At 43.8% G+C, this 19622-nt stretch overlaps 1 protein-coding gene across 1 annotated transcript in view; it reads right to left on the bottom strand.

Annotated features, from left to right (window-relative positions):
- Spon1 (spondin 1) overlaps positions 1-19622 on the bottom strand; it is a 277092-nt gene that overhangs the window by 111917 nt on the left and 145553 nt on the right. Inside the window, exon 6 of the mRNA XM_027410130.2 lies at positions 2947-3095. Within this exon, the coding sequence (XP_027265931.1) occupies positions 2947-3095 (149 nt within the window). The remainder of the gene's footprint in view (positions 1-2946; positions 3096-19622) is intronic.

Below are 19622 nucleotides of genomic sequence, written 5' to 3' on the forward strand. Positions count from 1 at the left end.
CCCCGCCCCCGCTGTCTCTAGCCTGTAGTGTCATCACCGACAATGTCTCTACAGTAATTTGTCATCAGTTTTCTTGGAACTTTACAGTTATAGTAACAATAAGGTTTATACCCAACGGAATCATTATAATTCCTCACTACTAATGTGATTAGTATTTTTGTTCATTTGTGTTTGAAATCCATTAGCATAACATTTATATCCAATAATACCCATTGTGGTTTTTAATGCTTGTGAAAATGGCTGTGAGGTATAAGTCCATAATAAGGAAAGAACAAAATGTTTTTTGTGGGAAAAGAGATTTTATTGCATCATGGCTGGAATGGGGCTCTTTGATAGAGAATATAAAGTATATGAAGGGCTTGGAACAGAGAGTTTGTTTAAGTTTTCAAACAAGCCCTCTGGTTACACAGAGGACGTATTTCTATTCTAGGAGGATCCATCTTCTTGCTCCTTTTTATGTTGTTTCCTCCCCTACTTGCAGAAAAATATAAGTTGTGTGCTTGCAGGGAAGGATATTTAAAGCCATGAATCTTTTGGAACTGAAGGGACCTTGAAATTACTGAACTGAGCTGGATTTTCAAGGAGCTAGGTTACTGGTGCCGCTGCCAGCTCCGTTCAGACCTGGTGGGAAGTGGGATGGTGGGGTGTGGTCAGGCAGGAGCATAAGCAGGAAGAGGCTGTTCAGTGTCATGGGGCCCAGGCTGTAAATTCAAAGCATTTTTCATGTTTAAATCCTCATCAGATTTGGAACAAGGGTCCCATGTCTGCTTGGAGCCCTATAATTCTTACACCAGATTCTGTGCATAGGCTTTAGAGCTAGACAAACTTGGACTTGAAGTCCCGGGTTTTTCTGTGATTGACTATACCTTCTTCTCATCTGTAGAACTTGACTACTAACATGGATGTCTCAGACTTGGATGCAAGGAGGTTGCACCCAATACACAGGAGGTTGAAGAGGTGGTGTTAGGTAGACACACAAGCAGGAAGACTCCTTGCATCAAGCTGGTCAAGGTCACACCACAATGAAACTTTATGTTCACCAATAAACTATAACCCCACTTTAAATTTTTAAAAATTTAGTGTGTGTGTGTGTGTGTGTACATGCCATAATATACATATAGAGATAGGTAGACGAGTTTAAGGCCTTGGTTCTCTCCCTTCATCTTTAAGAAGGTTCCAGGGATCAAATTCAGATTGAGATTTCCAGCTTGTGTGGCAGGTGTGGTGCCTTTACCTGCTGAGCCATCTGTCTGGCTTACAGCCTCAATTTTGGATGGTTTCTGCATATGTCTCAAGAAACCTCTCAAGAATGTCAACAAAGGAGACTGGCCCTGGTGGGAAGACACCTCGATCTTGAATTCACTTGCCAGCTTCATCATTACTTTGTAACAAATGGCTTTGAGCATCCCATTCCTCAGAGCTGGATGATCACAATTTCATGCCTGAAACTAGGAAGTGGACCTTTGGGATTCCAGACAAAGGGTCCCCAATGGCAAGCCAGACACACTCTATAGTAGCCAATATGGAGGGGCACTCATGACTTGGCTATTTCATGAAGAGTTATGTCACTTGTGAGGCATGTCAGAGGCAGAGAAACCAGGCAGTCATAAGACTGACACTGCAAGCTGAAGATGTAGTTCTGCTATTAGCATGTTGTTCTAACATACGTGAAGTTCTAAGTTTAATCCTGAGCACTGTATAAAACTTGCAACAGTGGTGCATGCCTGCCATCCCAGGAAGATTAAGAGTCTCAGGTCATCTTCAGTTACAAAGAAGGATGATTTGATAATTAATACCATGCAATGTTTAACATTTGTTAAACTTATTGTATCAAACAAATAGAAGAGACTTCAAACCAAATTAAGGAGAAACACAAGCTCATTCTGAAACCCCGCCTCCAGCCTATAGTCCAAAAAGATCCCCAGGGCATTATGAAGGAGCAGGGTGACTTCAGTTGTATTCAATTCAGGATTGTGGACAGCTTGGAGACCAGATGGTAGACTTCAGGGAGTTACTGGGTCTGAGCTCTGCCCACCCCCTCAGTCTGTTCAGGCCTCTGAGCACTCACCCATCAAAACACAACAGGGCCACCATGTATCTGGGGGCCCCTCCATCATCTGGGGAGATGCAGGGCAGGAGGAAGGAGGATGGTGACCTCTCAGTGACCTGAACTGTGAAATGGCCACACCCCAAACACAGCTTGCCTTTTCCTTCTCCCAGAACAGCTGTGGTCAGTGAGGCATGGCTGCCTGAGTCGCTCTCTCATGCCAGAGGGGCTTCTGTGGGAATGGCAACTAAGGCTAGGCTGTCATCTCTCGACAGCAAACCACAAAATCTGCTGTTTCTGCAAGAACCTCTTCTCAGCCTCTATTTGCTATTAACTAGCCCAGGCTTTAGATGAGGGATGGCCCATTGTCAGGTAAACACTTGACAACAACAGTGGGTGATTTATCCTGCCTTCCTCAGTAGGTGCTAGGGTCCAGACAACCGGGCAGCTCCTGGACCCCAGAGCTCACATGATATGGCTCACAGCAGTTATATCAGTACATGACAATTATGACTAATGACCAGAGAATTTATCAGACACTTCAAGATACTGTTGCAAAACACCACATGCCAACACATAAAGCGTCTATTTTCAGAAGCGACAATTTGCTTAGACAGCTTGAACATCATCCTCCACCCTCAAAACCCATAGTATGAAACCATAAATCACCCTTCTCCCTCTCAGGAGACCAGAGGTCTGTCATCCCAACAACCAGCTGACAGCATCGTTTAGCGTACAGAAGCCAGAAGATGCACAATTCAGGGAGAGAAACCAAGATTCTCCAATGCAGCCCATAGAGCCCCCCCCAAGCACACTCCACTGCATATTTTAAGCTCCTGAAAAGGAAACCCAGGGATGCTTTGACCCCATTTCTAGCTGTTGGTTGAGTCTGTTCTTACCTGTTGTCGAATCTCTTCCTCCATTTTCACAGGTGAGCCCAGCTCGGCAACTTGCTTGACACCTTCACTGGCATACCCTCCATACTCCCACAGCACGTAGTTCTTGGAGTGGGACCCGCCAATGATAGCAGACCAGTGATTGGCTCGACCTGGAAGTCAATCAGGATGTAGATATCAGTGTGGCTGGGGCTGACATTCAAGCCTCTTCAGTGATGAAGAGGAGGGAAATTGTTCAAAGGCTCAGCCAGTACTGATCAGGCATTACCCTCTCTTAATCCAACACTACTCAGGGATTAGAATCTTTACTAACTAGAAGTCTGGAGATCATGCAGACAAGTGAACAGCAGGTGCCTCAAGGAGATTGTCTAGGACACCTCTGTTTGAGGGGTTCTCTGAGAGGGGGGCAGTTGAGAGAATTTGAAATGTTGTTCAGATTTGTAAGGCAAAATGGAGAGGAAGGGCTACTTTTGGCAGCTCAGAAACATGAATTAACACTGTGCTTGGAAAGCCATCAGTAACTGAGCATTGCAGTGTCGCTGTCAGTGGAGAATTGGGAGATGCCATGGAGGTAGAAGGAACCTGCTCAGATTGTATTGCTCTAAATGCTTCAGGAGTTCGGATGTTATCGGAAAAGACCTGAAAGCCACTGAAGGGTTCTGATCAGGAGAGTGACAGGATTGCATTTGAATTTTAGATAAACCAGTCAGGCAGCAGGGTGAAGAATGCAATGGAGGGAGCAGAATGGATTGGAGACCTTGGGAGGTGAGCAAAGAGCAGATGCTGAAGTGTGTGGGGGAAGTGGCTTTCATTCTCAGGACTAAACACGCCTTTGCTCAGCTGACTTGGATGCACATTCCCATGTGAGGGGTGAGCAGGCTAGACACATTTAGAGGGTGGGGCAGACAATCTGGATATGTGGAGGTGGCCAGCCCACAGTGGGTTGGTGAGGACCACAAGGAATGGTGGGCAGTAGAGGGGTGCAGGAGGGATCTCATGTACAACATGAGGAGACAGTAATACTTGAACAAGGTCAAGGTAGAACATGGCTTGAGGGTTTTTGTTGAAGGTCCTAAGGAAGCGGGGAACAGGGAACTAATACTCATTAGTTCCCTAATGACTTCTTATTAGATGCAAATACTACAGATATATCTGTATTTACTGTTGACTATGTCACATACACTTTTGGCTCAATTTTCAGCCATTCTTTGGTAGGTTTTACAAAGTCTCAAATTTAACAACATTTACAGGTACACTGAAGGGGGCAATTTAATTAGATAAATCGAAATGACACTTTTGGTTAACCACCATGAGTCCTATAGTGGATAGAACTCTTCACGTCATCCCGCCACGTTCAAAATAGATTCTGAGCAGGGCCGGGTTCTGTTTTTATACAGCATTCATTGCTCCCCCAAAGGCTTTCTATTCCAAGAGCACATCAATACATGTACATAAAGCCAGGTGGCACCTTCCAGCCTGCTGAGGGCAGCCACACCCCAACCCAGGCAGATGACATCACCTTGTGGGTCAGCCCAATTGTCATTATTTCCTACGCATCAGAGATATGCAACATTCATGTTTATCCTAGGAAAAGGCAGGTGACAATGTGGCCAGTTATTTCAATAACTCATTTCCTGAGCAGCAAGAAAGCTTAGCTGTCATCTAAGTTATGAGCATATTTGTGAAGGCATGGCCTGGTAATCCATGGTGACCTTTTGTAAGATAGACACAGGGAGACCGACTTCAGCATAGCTTGCTCCCCACTATGATGTTCTACTGAAATGCCCCCTACAGTAATCCTCGCTGAAATTCTGTATCTAAGGAACATTGTTCCCTTTGGGCTATCTCGCTTGGCTTGGATTACTTTTATTCCTCCTTCATGATTTTCCTGATTAGTCTCAATTGTCAGCTTGATTAAAAATCTAAAGCCATCTGAAAGGAGAAGCCTCAATTGAGGGGTTGCCCAGGTCAGATTATGAGCATGTCTTGGGAGGAGTGTCCTGATTATTAGTTGATGTAGGATGATCCAGTTCACTGTGGTCGGCACCATTCCCTAGGCAGGCAGTCCTGGGCTGTCTAAGAAATCTAGCTAAGTGAATGAGTGAGCCAGCAAGCAGCATTTCTCCTTGGATTCTGCTTGCTTTATTGCTCTGACTTCCTGTAATGATGGGCTGTGACATGGATGTGTAAGCTAGTGATGTTTGTCACAGCAACAGAAAGGAAACTGTGAACAGTGATCACTCAGAAGCTTCCAAAGACCACCTTCGACTGAGGTAAGCCCCTGACTTCTGTGTCCCTAATTGTACAGACCATATTTACTATTACTGTAATCCTACTAGGATTTAGACTCCACAAGGGAATCTGTCTTCATCCCTGTTCCCGATGTGCACTTTTACCTCATGCTTCCAGAAGCATTTTATACAATCAAGTGGGAAGGTGCCTGAAACATGGGGGACACATGGGCACAATTTAATTCAATACAATTAAATTCAAGTTCAGTTCAGCATGGCTCCTGACTCCTACTAAGCCAAGGACTCACTCTATGTTGTTGGAAAACAAAGAGCAATAAGAAGAAAGAAGGGCACTGGGCCAAGGGACAAGGATTCCATCCCAGCTGTCTCATATCCTAGCTGTGTAAACTCTCAAACTCAGTTTCTTTACATTCTCATATTTCAGCTTCCTCTTTCATACTGTGAGAATGCTCACCATACTGCCCTAGTAGGAGAGCTAAGTGAAATTATTAACAAATGAGACATTATGTATGACATCACCCTGTCACAGAACAGACACTCAATAAGCATGGCTCCTCCACTTCATGGCTGTTGGAGTGGCTTCAAAAATGAGAAAGATGTGAAGCCTACCCTTACTTCACGAGAAACAAGCATATCTTATGGGATGTGATAAAAAGAGAATGGGAATGAGCATGGTCATGGGGGATCAGAAGATGGACCCAGATGGGTCTTTTTGCCTTATCCATTCAACTTCCATTAGCTAAGTGCCAAACAGAGTGTCAGGGCATAAGGACTGACAGGAATAGGACATGGTGCTTGCCCTGAGGGAATCACAGTCTGGGGTGGGGAAACAGATGGAGAGCAGATTAGCTCTGATCCAGCTCATCGGGGTTATCATACAATAACACAGGGGATGAAAGAGACAACTCCAAATTCCTTAAATGCAGTGAATCAAGGTCTGGAAGCTGGTATACAGAGAAGCAGGCATGGTGGGGGGAAGTTCTCTTTGACTCTCTTACTCTCCTGACTAAAATGTCACTCTATGCTTTCAACCTGCTAAGTACTGCAGTTTGTTAGTTTTCTAGAGTGACTTTGCAGCAGAGCACCTGCCTTCAAATTTCCACATGGTGTCATCAGTTCAATAAGTTCAGTGCAAGGCACTTGGCTGGTGGGGCGGGGGACAAGATTACATTCTCCCAGGAGGAGGGGGCAAGGCAAGCACCAATGGGAAGACAATTGGCATAAAATGGACAGGTGAGCAGCCTTCACAAATTGGTACAGGGAAAGAGACACAGTGACCGGAAGCCAGTTTGTTTGCTTCATGTGGTTCTCAGAACAAAACCCAGCACACACTGTAGGCAAGTGGCCCATCATTCACTGGGCTACATTCCAAGTTCTCCTCCCTTTTAAAAATAGGGGTAATGGTGACAAGTTTGACCATCTTCCAGAGTTGTACAAATTAACTGGGTGGCTTTGGAAGGAACTATGAAAGCTTTAAGGTGTTCTCAGCATTACTTCAGACAGAGAGCTCCATGGGAATGTTCTCAGCATTACCAGGGTGGGGGATGCGGGAAGAGAGGGAGCGAGACAGAGAGAGAGGAGAGAGGAGAGAGGAGAGAGAGAGAGAGAGAGAGAGAGAGAGAGAGAGAGAGAGAGAGAGAGAGAGGGAACAGTGCATGTGGCCCATGAGAATGAACAAGAATCTAGGGGCTGGAGAGATGGCTCAAGGTTCAAAGTTGGCTGCTCTTGCAGGGGACCCAGGTTCAGCTTTTAGCATCCACATGACATCTCACAACTGCTTGTACCTTCAGTTCCAGGGGTTATGACACCCTCTTCTGGTCTATATGGGCACCATATATACATGGTGCACATACATATGTACAGGCAAACCACACACACACACACACACAAAGCAAAAATAATAATTTCTTAAAAAAGAAGAATTCATAGTAAAGTAGCAGAGGAAGAATTTTTCCCCCACTGGAAAGAGGGCTCTCAGAGGTGAAGAGAAATGGAGGAAGGCCAGTGGGAAGATGGTGGGGCAATGGAAGCAGGGTTTCTATTGGCAATGCACACAAGGGTATCAGATACCCTGTTAGGATGCTGCTTTCTTAATGGTTTCCTCACCACAATCTTATCTGTATGTTCTGCATGAGGAAACTAAGCCCCATTGGGTTTAAGGAGGCCACTCAAGTTTACAGAGCCAGGGAGGGGGAAAACCTAGACTTTAAACTCAAGTCTACTTGCTTTCCCCCTTCTTCACACTGTGTGGTCAGCAATGAAAGAGAGCCTTGAATGGACCGGAGAGTTAGAATAGCAAAATAGCAGACTGAACAGAAAGTTAGAACTAATTACAGAGGTTTCTGAGTGTCTATGATAGAGTCAGTGGCCCTATCAAAAGGGGGAACTATGGTGGCAGATCTGTTGGTTCATGTGTTTGAAGGCACTGTATGAGAGGTTATGGGTCCTTAGGAGGCAGTACCTGGAGAGTAGGGATAATTACTGGGGCTGAATATTTGAAGGAGTATCTTGGACTCACTTTTGGTCCCAAAGCTGGCAGACCAACATGTTATGATAAATCTTTCTGCCAAAAGCTTCCTGGGCCCCACCGCCACGTGTGAGCTTTACGCCAGTCACCCGCCCAAATTAGGGCCCAAATGAATGCACAGAAACTTGTATTAGGTATAATGCTGCTTGGCCAATGACTAGGATTCTCATATGTTAGCTCAGTCTTAACTATCATAAACCTATATATTTTATAAGACTTATCTTATTGGACGCCTTATTGGTGTCCCTCCTTGTCGGTGGATCACATCCTGCTGCTGGAGGAGCAAGGGGAAAAAGGGACCCTTCCTGTGCCACTGGAGAAGAGCGGAGGGGAAAAGGACACTTCCTGTTTCTCCTTGCTTAAATATGAGTCTCCTTGCTATGTCACTTCCTGCCTGGATCATCACTTCTCTACTACATTTCTCAGAATCCTCTTTGACTCCTAGTCCTGTCTACTTACTGCCATTGGCCAAACAGTATTTTATTCAACAATCAATAAGATAAACATACACAGTACATTCCGCATCACCAACAAGCTCCCATGGATAGATAGGCACCAGCTGCCAAGCATTCTCTACCACGTTGGAGTATTCCCTCTGAAACCATGAGCCGAAATGTATCCTCCTTTCCTTAAGTCGATTCTGCCCAGCATTTTGTTACAATGAGAAGAAAACTTAGCTAATACAAGATGCTGTCAGAATTCTTTTACATGAGGAAATCTGGACTTAGGGAGTTTCATGTAAGATTATCCAAGGAGGTGAGTGAAGACTCGGGTTCGGAGTCAGGTCCACCCAGTGCAGGGGCCAGATTTTCTTTATTTATTATATCTGGTGGGATAGGGTCTAAAGGTGAGGAGACAAAACAGGAGGCATTCAACATACCTTGCCTGAATACATAGATGCATAGGGTTTGATTTGAAGCAGTAGTAGAGGAAGTGGACACAAGGGGCTAGGAGATGAGGCAATAAGTCAGAAGACTGGACTAGGGATGCCACTAAATGAGAAACCATTCACCTGACTAGTATAGGAGAAGCTCTAAGTCCAATCCTCAGTAAATTACACACACACACACACACACACACACACACACACACACACACACACACAGGACTCTGAGATGCAGTTTTTGATAAAGTCATTAAAACTTTTGTTCTTAGGATCAGATCAATGTAGATGTGAGTCTTGGTTATGGAATGTTCTAAATGGAACAAGTCAATCATTTTCAGCCTCTGCAGATGAGCACCTGTGGCATTAGTCAGCATTCTCCAAAGAAACAGAAGCAGGAGGTTGTGGATGCATATATTCAAAGAGATTTATTATAAGGAATTGACTCACTCAAACAAGAAGCTGTATACAAATATACAGCTAACAACCTGGAGATGGGGGTCAGACACTGGTGCAGTTTCTATCCTGCTCTGAAGGCTGAAGACCCTTCTGAATGTGTAGTTCTAGCCTGCAGGCTACCAGTTGGCTCTAGACCCAGGAAGACTCAGTGTTACAGCTCAAATCCAAAGGTGATGTGATCAGACTCTCAATGCTGTCCTGAGGCTGAAGCCAGTTAAATAAGAAGAATTAATAAAGTTATATCTGAACAGGGCATGAAAAAGCCAGATCAGTTTCTGGAAGGCATGATGGCCAAGAGGAATGTGCTTGGGTGACTGGGTGGTGGTGAGAACCAATAGGTTGAGAAGACAGGAATGCCAGATAGAAAAATGTCTGCATCTGGAATCATCTAAATGGGATACAGTAGCATGGTACTAGCAGAATGAGGTGGCCAAACACATTCCAGCTAGTTGGAAGGAAATAAACTCTAAGAAATAATGGAGGGGAGAGAAAGAAGACCCAGGCATTATGGTAATAAGGAGTAAGATTAATGCTTGTAGATCCCTTCAAAGAATAAGCAGGATGTCACCCCTGTTGTCACCAGTGAGACAGTGAGACCTTAGTCTCAGAAGGCAGAGGAAAGTCAGATACTATCACTAACCCTTTATCCTCACAGAAAAGGACATAGCTGTTTGGTCTGGCATGTGCCCCACTAGTTCCAGTAGTGTTTAAGCAGCCTACACCATTCTGGGTGTTGTGTGGCTATTTCCTTGGGATTAAAGGAAACTCATAGGACTCAGGAAGTGAATGAAACTTACAAGTCTTAGGAAAGCTTCTAAAACCTGTAAGACTTACAGGGCCCAACCCCCAATGTTACATAAGCAGTAATAATTGCTGGGGAGAGAAGAGAATCTGACCTGCAGACCTGCATGCAAGTCAAGCAGAGAGTGCCAGGGACAAAGCTTTCCTGAGTCATCACCCATGCTGAGGTGGGGGATTTGGAGATGTTGCTGCCTTTGAGTTACCCACTTGAGACAAATATCCTTCACAGCCTCAGGCATTTGAATACTTGGTCCCCCGTTTGTAGCACCGTTTAGGGGAGGTTTTAGGTGGTACATCCTTGATGGAGGAAGTATGTCACTAGGTGTAGGCTTTGACATTAAAAGTCTTGCTCTACTCCATTTCAATCTTTCCATTTCATGCTTATAGTTGAAGATGTGAGCTCTCTACTCTGCTCACCTCAGTCTCCATGTTTGCAACTTGCTGCCATGATCAACCCTTATTCTTCTGGAACTGTTAAGTCCAAATAAACTCTTCTATAAGTTGCCTCGGTCATGGTGTTTTTTTTTTTTTTTGAGATTTATTTATTTATTATATATACATTGTTCTGTCTGCATGTATCCTTCAGGCCAGAAGAGGGCACCAGATTTCATTATGGATGGTTGTGAGCTATCATGTGGTTGCTGGGAATTGAACTCAGGACCCCTGGAAGAACAGCCAGTGCTCTTAACCGCTGAGCCATCTCTCCAGCCCTGTTTATTTGTTTTTTATCACAATAATAGAAAAGTAGCCCTTCACCCACACTCCTGTAAGCAACAAAAACAGTCATCATGTAAACCAGGCCTAACCATGTATTTCCAATAGCTTAGATGAAACTTCTATGGGACAGGTATGTGGGAAACTGTGAGGAAGAAATGATTATACCTGTGAGTTTGTGATGCTGATGGCTAACCAAGTCTATTTGTCTAAAAATCCACTTCAGGGTGATGCCTTGAATATATGTATTCAATATTTTATACACTGCCAGCTTCCTTGGTCCCTTCTCTGCTTTTAGCTCTGGTACTAAATTATCAATATTTGCAGATGCCTAAAAGGCCAGAATTGGTTATAGGAGAAGCATGTATACACTTGTCTGGTGTTGGGGGAGGCATGTTCCATGATGGGTAGATTCTCTGAGGTGCTCTGCATACAGCCTGTATGATGGTTAATTTAATGTATCAACTTGAATGGGTTAAGGAGAGGCCAGACATTCACTCAAACATTCTGGATGTGTTGCTGAGGGTGTCTAAAGGAGTCTATCATTTGAGTTGGTAGATGCACCAAAACAGATTGCTCTCTCTGAAGGTGTGGGCCCCACCTAGTCCACTGATGACTCAATTAGAATACAGAGACTGATCCTATAGTAATTCAGATTTCCTGCTGCCTGTCTGCCTCTAAGCTGGGGCACCATTTCACCACCTCTTCTTTGGATTTGAGCTGTAACACTGAGTCTTCCTGGGTCTGGAGCCAACTGGTGGCCTGCAGGCTAGAACTACACATTCAGAAGAGTCTTGGGCCTCAGAGCAGGATAGGAACTGCACCACTGTCTGGCCCCTGTCTCCAGGTTGTTAGCTGTATATTTGCAACTTTACAATCTTCATGTTTGAGTGAGTCAATTCCTTCTGATAAATCTCTTTGTATGTATGTATCCAAAACCTCCTGCTTCTGCTTCTTTGGAGAATGCTGACTAATGCAGCAGGTGTTCAGTAATGGTCCAGATTTCCTGGCCAGTTGCTGAGGTCCCCTGCCAAACACAAGCCACCCATTCATTTTCTTGATATCCATTCATAGTGTTTCATAGAAGAACATACTAGTCCTTAGTGACAGGACTGATTCAACCCCTGTTGCCTATTCTCAGCCCCATCCATAGTTCTCTCAGCACATCTTTGTTTGGATCTTTGCTGGGCCCTTGTGTAGCCGCCACACCAATTGGTTCTCTGATCTCTATGTTCTGTCTTTCCTCAGTAGGATTGAACTTTATCTCTTACTAGGTGACCTTGTCATATACATCTCTTCAAGACCAAGGCCAAGCCATCTATAGACTCGTGTGTACCATGTGGCCAGCAGCTAACTGAAAACTGTTGAGGACCTGACAGTTTTATACACTTACATTGTGTTGGACCTCACTCTCTGCTTGGCTTTGTCACAGTCCTCCTAGACCCAAGCCTTGGCTCTGTCTAATTTCCAATGCCTTGGACTCGGCACAGAACTTGGCTTCTGCCTTTGTGAGCTGCCCAGGACACAGCTTGTATTTGCCCTCTGGCTCTTCCTACTCTTGGCCACTCCAGGGACTCACTGTGCTCTTCAGGACCCCGTCCTTGTGTAACAGAAAATGTGCATGAGAAGGGTCTATCAACTGGCTGGAACTTCCATCATTCCCATTTTTCTGGTTTCTCCACTCAGCTATCACTTTCCCCCTTCTTTAAGGGGTCAAGAAAAGTTCGTTTCAGTCTAGAAAAACCCTGTTCTTTGGAAATGGATTTGCTTTGCTTTGTCTTTTCCATCTCCTCTGTTGCCTTCAACAAGATTCCATTACACCCTATTACATTGTCAGTGAGCACTTACTTGGCTCATACTATGCATTAAACTAGGGACCATCAAGCTAAAACTGCCTGTTTTTGTTCCAATAATGTTTTATATTTTATTCATTATCTATGTATTGCATTCATGCTACAGTGGCAAAGTTGAGTAGTTTGGCGTGTAAAGTCTAAAATACCATCTGGCCTTTTATAAACTGTTCGCCAAGACCTGTGCCAGGCCATGGCAACTCTGAAATGACTCTGACTTGGTCCTGTCTTTGAGATGTTCATTTGGAGGTGGGATGAAGGGTGGGAAGGACTGGTCCTAACCAGACAATGACAACTAAGTATGAGTGATGCAACTTCGATGAAGACGACACATGAAAGTCTATAGGAGCAAATGCTTAGCTGAGATGGTACTACAGGCTTCGTGGAAGAGGTAGACAAGATAGTCTAGTAGATAGGAGTTAGCAAGGCAGATAAGGAGTTGGGCAAAGACTATACTTTTTTCCTTTTTATATTAGAAAGAAAATTATTTTACATGTCAATCCCAGGCCCCTCTCCCACCCTTCCTCCCCTGCCCCCCCAACTAACGCCCTACCTATCCCATACCCTTTCTGCTCCTCAGGGAGAGTGAGGCCTTCCACAGGGGGTCTTCAAAGTCTGTCATATTCTTTGGGATAGGGCCTAGGCCAACCCCCTTGTGTCTAGGCTCAGGGAGTATCCCTCAATGTGGGATGGGCTCCTAAAGTCCATTCGTAGCGATAAGTACTGATCCACTACAAGAGGCCCCATAGATTTCCAAGGTCTCCTCACTGACACCCACATTCATGGGGTCTGGATCAGTCCCATGCTGGTTTCCCAGCTATCAGTCTGGGGACCAAGAGTTTTCCCTTGTTCAGGTCAGCTGTTTCTGTGGGTTTCACCAGCCTGGTATGGACCCCTTTGCTCATCAGTCCTTCTTCTCTGCATCTGGATTTCAGTTCAGTTCAAGGTTTAGCTGTGGGTGTCTGCTTCTACTTCCACCAGCTGCTGGATGAAGGCTAGATGATGGCATATGAATTAGTCATCAATCTCATTATCAGGAGAGGGCATTTAAGGTAGCCTCTCCTCTGTTGCTTAGATTGTTAGTTGGTGTCATCTGTAGCTCTCCAGACATTTCCCGAGTGCCTGATTTTTCTTTGAACTTATAATGTCTCCCTCTATTATATTATCTCTTATCTTGCTCTCTTCTGTTCTTCCCCCAACTCAACCTCCCTATCCCACATAAGACTATAAAAGAAAAGTCAGGTGTAAAAGCCACTGTTACCTGGTAAACAATGAATTCAGCAGGGTAGTGCCTGTGCATGTGTCCCCCCGACCCTGTTTTAATCAAGAATAAATGATCTGTGATGAGACTAAGAAGTCAAGAAGATCATGAAGGGATACTAATTGTGTCTTAATATGAATTTTTAATTTTTCCTAGAAGCAATGTAAAGAATAAATCCACCCACTCTCTCCCCTCTCTCTGTCTGTCTCTAGTAGTAACCTGGGGCCTCACATATGCAAGACCTACATCCCCAGTCTTCCAACCTTGAACTTCTGATCCCCCTGCCTCAGCCTCTTGAGTAGTGGGGATAACAGGCCTCATCTATGTGTTCTGGCTAGAATAAGTTAATTTTATCTACAGTCAACCATTAAACCTGTAAGCTCAGTTGGCTTCTGCTTCTGAGGGAACTATAAAACAGAGCAAATTATATAGAGTTTCTGTTTGCAGATGTTCAAGACAGACAGCAAAGGTTCCAATCCCTGAGAGAAGGGAGAGCATGAGAGCCAAGCCCGTGCTTTCCTGGGTTGCTACCAAAGATGCTTTTTGGATTGTAGTGAAGAAAGGTGGACTGGGGTGGAGGATAGGCAGATTAGCTAACCTGAGGAGGGAAGGACAGGGATTGGGACTGTAGAAGCAGACAGGATTTATGGAATAGAATGCCAGAGAGAAACAAGCTACAGAGAGAGGAGCTTCAGAGATATGCATAGAATGTCCCCTTAACTCTTTCCAGATTAAGTGGCATGTGAACAGGATGAGATCCACAAGGCACAGAATAAATGAGAGCTCAATGTAGGGACCAGAGGCCACGGAGATGCAGACTTTTAAAGCACTCAGGGCACTCAACTAAGAGCCTAAGAAATCCACAGTTAGTGGTGAAACTACTTTGCCTTAACAGGGGAGGCTACCTCGATTTACTTTAACCAAGCTCAGAAAACAGGCCTTGAAAGGGAATCAAGCAGATTCACCAACAAATTAACCATTGGCCAAAACAAAGTCCCACGCCTTCTAAATGAAGTCCAGGCACTCAGCAATAGAGCCTTCACTATGTCCATCATGCAATAAGGAAGTGATGGTATAAAAGCCAGATGCAATATGGTGGAGCACATATGTAATCCCAATGCTGGGGTAGGGGTGATGATGGTGGTGGAGGGTTAGACAAGTAGAGACATTGGCCAGCCGGCTTAGCAGATTCAATGGGATCTAGGTTAACAGACAGACCCTGCTTCATAAAATGAGGGGGGGGACTGAAATAGACACCCAATATTGACTTCTGGCCTCCACATGCACATAATCTATGTATGCCAACACACACACACACACACACACACACACACACACACACACACACACACACACACACACGATTAGAGACACATAGAGGCAATAAAATATGGTCAAGGGCCTGAGGAAAATTAGCTAATAGAAGGAGTTCCTAAGATTATAGAAAGACAGGAGTGACATGAAGGTACTGTAAAATAGCTATTACCAGTTTTCAAGAATTTAAAGAAAAGATGGAAGCAATGAGTGAACAGATGGGGTATCTTGGTGGAGACATTTTTGAAAGACCAACTGGAAATTCTAGAGCTGAAAACAGTAACACTGTGCTCAGATACAGGAAGGGAAAATATCAGTAAACTTAAAAGAGGATGACAGAGAAACACAATTCAAAGTGAAGGAGAGAAGGATGGAAGGCTGAAAAAAAATCATACTGGAGTCCCAGTGACATATGGAATGGGAATAAGTGGTTTAAACAGAATCCCTCAGGGTGGGATAGAGAGGTGACTGAGTCAGAGGCGTATCTGAATAAACAATGCTTAAAATTTCCTGAAACCTTACGAAAAATAGCAAACCCCCAATCCCAGAAGCTCTCCACTCCCCCACACCAAGGATAAAAAAGCAAAGCAAATTACACCTAAAAATAAAGTGAAGACCAAATAAAATGAAATAAAGGAAAGAAAATGATACATAAGACATCATCATCTGAAAGAGACAACAATAAAAGTCTTAAAAAGCAATAAAAGACACATCACAATTAGAACAGGAAAGAATAACCCCCTGGCTCAAAACCAAAACAGGCCCAGAGACAACGAAATGACACCTTTAAATTTTTAAAAGAAATAAAACCCATCATCTTAGAATTCTATTACCTTGTAAAAATATTCTTCAGTGAAGAGTGTAAAACAAAGCATATTTTTTTGATAAATGAAAGCTGAGCAAATTTATGACTAGCACATCTGTAGCATATGAAATATTAAAGGAAGTTCTTCAGGCCGAAGGGAAATGAAAACAGATGGCAGTGCATATCTGCATGAAGCGATGGAAAGTTCTGGAAATGGTAAATGCGTGGGTGAGAGGCATCTTTCAGCTCCCTGCCACTGGAGAGTCTCTCCCTCTGAGGAGAAGTTCAAGTCCTGCTGCCTGGGTGACCACCTCCATCAGTGCTTTCTTCCTACAAAGCCCATCTTTCGTCTTTTCCTGCATGGAGCCTATCTTTTGTCTTCACAGCTTTCCAGCTTCTGCAAGCTGTTCCCACATCCTGCTGTGTGCTTTTCCCTGTAGCCTGAACCCCAAATCCCCCTCCATTCCTCCCAGTCTTTAAGGCTTTGGTTTTCACTGCCCTCTGTTCTCCAGATGGACAGGTGCTGGGGACAATTGGAGGAAGATTATTGTATACCTTCTTTATTTCCCTTTGAAATTAAAGCATGGTTTCCATTCAGTGACAGTCCCTCCTCTTAATATTCTGGCTAGTCAGTTTTGGCCACAGCATGCTGTCAGATAGCTACCCTCCCCCACAGTTAAGACAGAGTAGTCCTAGGATCCCCTTAATTTTCATGTGACTATAATCAATCCCATTTTACCACCCCATCCCTGACAGGCTATGGTCTAGTTTCTGCCCCTATAGTTTTATCCTTTTCAGATTGTAAGTGGATGCACACAGTATTAAATTGAATTTATTGCCCAAAGTAGCCCCAAGATCCTCTTTGTGGACAGGGTTTATTCCCTGGGCTCCTACATAGTCTTCATGTCTATTCACAGACTCCCAGAGCTCTATATGTTGATTTGGTCCTTCCATCCGGTTCATCTCTGTCAGCTCCCCACCCTAACTCCAGAAGCAGGAGCCCTAATTGTGCACCCCAGTTATGTCAGGGTTCCTGTTTTCTGAATACAAAGCCATAAAGGTCAGACAGTGGTGGCACACACCTTTAAACCCAGCACCAGAGAGGTATATAAAACAGGAGTGGGGCTCAGACCTGGCATTCAGTCTTGGACAATTAGTCTCCATCCATGTTGAAGACAGGATTGCCCCAGCCTGGGTAGAAATAAGCTGTCTGGTGTCTTAGTTGCTTTGGCTTTTTGATTTTCACCTTGGACCCCATTATCTATCTCTGAGTTTTTATTATTCATGTTATAAGCAAGTACCCTCCCATTCTCACAGTGGTCTTGTGAGGCAGGCATTTACCATACTTTATATTATGGGCGTGGCAACTTAACTGCTACCAAGTGGCATGCCTAAGATAAACTGTCCACCAAACTTTGGTTATGCCATTTCTACTCCCAGTTTGAGCCAAGTCTAAATTTTGTGCAGAGGCCATTTGGATGCTACACATGGCTCTTGCTGAGAGTTAGAAATAACAGGATAAGTATGATAGTGCTATTTGGAGCACTGGCTTTTAGTGTTCAAAAGGTTCAGCTTTTCACTGGGAGGTGGTAGTGCAAGCCTTTAATCCCAGCGCTTGGAGGGCAGAGGCAGAGTCAGAGTCAAGCGGATCAGAGTTCGAGGCTAGCCTGGTCTACAGAGTGAGTCCCAGGACAGCCAGGGCTACACAGAGAAATCCTGTCTTGAAAAAAAACAAAAATGTTCAGCTTTCTTCGGACTCAGCTTTTCTTCTCAGTTCTGAACTTGTGCCTCTATGTTCTTTAGACATAGCCAAAGCCTATAGCCAAGCACCCGATTCTCATTTCAGAGGCCGTGACTCCAGGCATTCTGAACTCTCATCCCCATTGCTGCTCTAGACTGCTTGATGGTTTAGTGTGCACTGGCAAATACCACTGGAATTACATTTGGAGAGAGAGAGAGAGAGAGAGAGAGAGAGAGAGAGAGAGAGAGAGAGAGAGAGAGAGAGAGAGAGACTTATTAGAAAGTGTTCTCCCCCCTCTGACTTCTTCACATACACGGTGTTTTATATGGGAGGAGAGGAGCTTCATTTCTGCCTCTTTCAAATATTCAATACACCATTACTACCGAGTTTAAATTCCCAGGGGAGGAATTTGTGACATTGGAGATGATAATTCTGACAATATTTATCTAATTTTCAAAATCTAGGTACTGACTGGTGTTTAAAAGTTTTGCAAAACACTACAGAACACTGCAGATTTCTCCTGCCCTAACTGCATTTTCCACATTTGAATCTTAGCTCTAGATGATTCCTGTAAACATGGAAGGTGATGTTTTTCTGTGTTTGGAAATCTTTTCAGCAGCAGAAGGAAGTGGTAAGAACTAGGGCTTGGTGGGCATCTGCCTGTGCCAGGCGCTTTCTTATGAATTGTCTAATTTACTTCACAATCTTATGTCATCTATGAGGAAACAGGCTGAGAGGATCTGGGACCTGCCAGGGGACACATGGCCACTGAGTGGCTAAAACAGGACTTGGCTCAAGACTGTGTTATCTTTGGGGAAGCTTTCTGTTTTAATAAGAAAAAGCCTAGAAGTTCAGTGCAGTTTGCTAAGGTAATAATAGAACCAAAATCTATTGAAGGAAGTGTGTGTGTGTGTGTGTGTGTGTGTGTGTGTGTGTGTACCTACCTACCTACCTATATCTATGAATAATAAGAGAAAGGTCAAGCTGTATTTTTTTTTTAAATTCACCACAAAATTAAAGATAAATGTGAAGACATGGGGCTGGAGAGATGGTCTAGTTGTTAGGCGCACAGTGCTCTTCTAGAAGACTTGGATTTGGTTCCCAGCCCCCACATTCAGCACCCATTCAGCAGCTCACAACCACCTGTAGCTTCAGTTCCAGGTAATCTGACACTTTCTTCTGGTCTCTGCAGGCACCCACACATGTGCGCTGCTCCACCCTACATACAAAAATAACATCTTTTAGAAATAAAGATAGAAAGAAGCCTAATCGTTTTCACTACAGCAGGACCAGAAAGTCCAAAGAAGACATTCCAAACTCTACATTCAGATATTTAGGAAGCCATTCGATATCACCACTGTGTGAGGTTTATTCTTGTAAAACCAAGGGTGGTTTAACACTCCAAATTCAAGCACTCAAATCATGTTAACAGAAAACACATTCACGGCACTGGCATTTGATGGCATTTACTATCTATTCATGATAAAAGAAACTCAGCAAACTTAGAGAAGAAATATTCAGTCTCTGCTACAAAAATATCTAAAAACCCTACAGTGTAAATCATACTAAGTGAGAACAATTAAAGAGTTTTTCTGTAACTTTTGGAACAAGATAAGAATGCTCAGCATTAAATGTCCTACTGAACATGACTGGTGATTCTATCGAGTGCCATAAGGCAAGAAAGAGAAAGAGAAGGTGTAAAGATTGGACAGGAGCTATGAGTGTACAAAATTGTGCATATACAAATTCCAAAATTATATATATATATATATATATATATATATAGTGTATGTATGTATGTATGTATGTGTTAGAAGACTTGTGAAATAAAGTTGTCAAACCTCTGAAAATTTGTCTCTATGTATAACACAATCTCAATAAAACAGAAATGTATACACATATTGACCAAAGGACGCACACATGAATGTATTGCTCATATTAGACCTGAATCAGAAACTAGCCAAATGAACAATAGCTGGGTGGTGGTGGCGCACACCTTTAATCCCAGCACTTGGGAGGCAGGGGCAGGCAGATCTCTGTGAGTTCGAGGTCAGCCTGGTCTACAAGAGCTA

This window comes from Cricetulus griseus, chromosome 3 (genome assembly GCF_003668045.3).
Source record: "Cricetulus griseus strain 17A/GY chromosome 3, alternate assembly CriGri-PICRH-1.0, whole genome shotgun sequence".
NCBI lineage: Eukaryota > Metazoa > Chordata > Mammalia > Rodentia > Cricetidae > Cricetulus > Cricetulus griseus.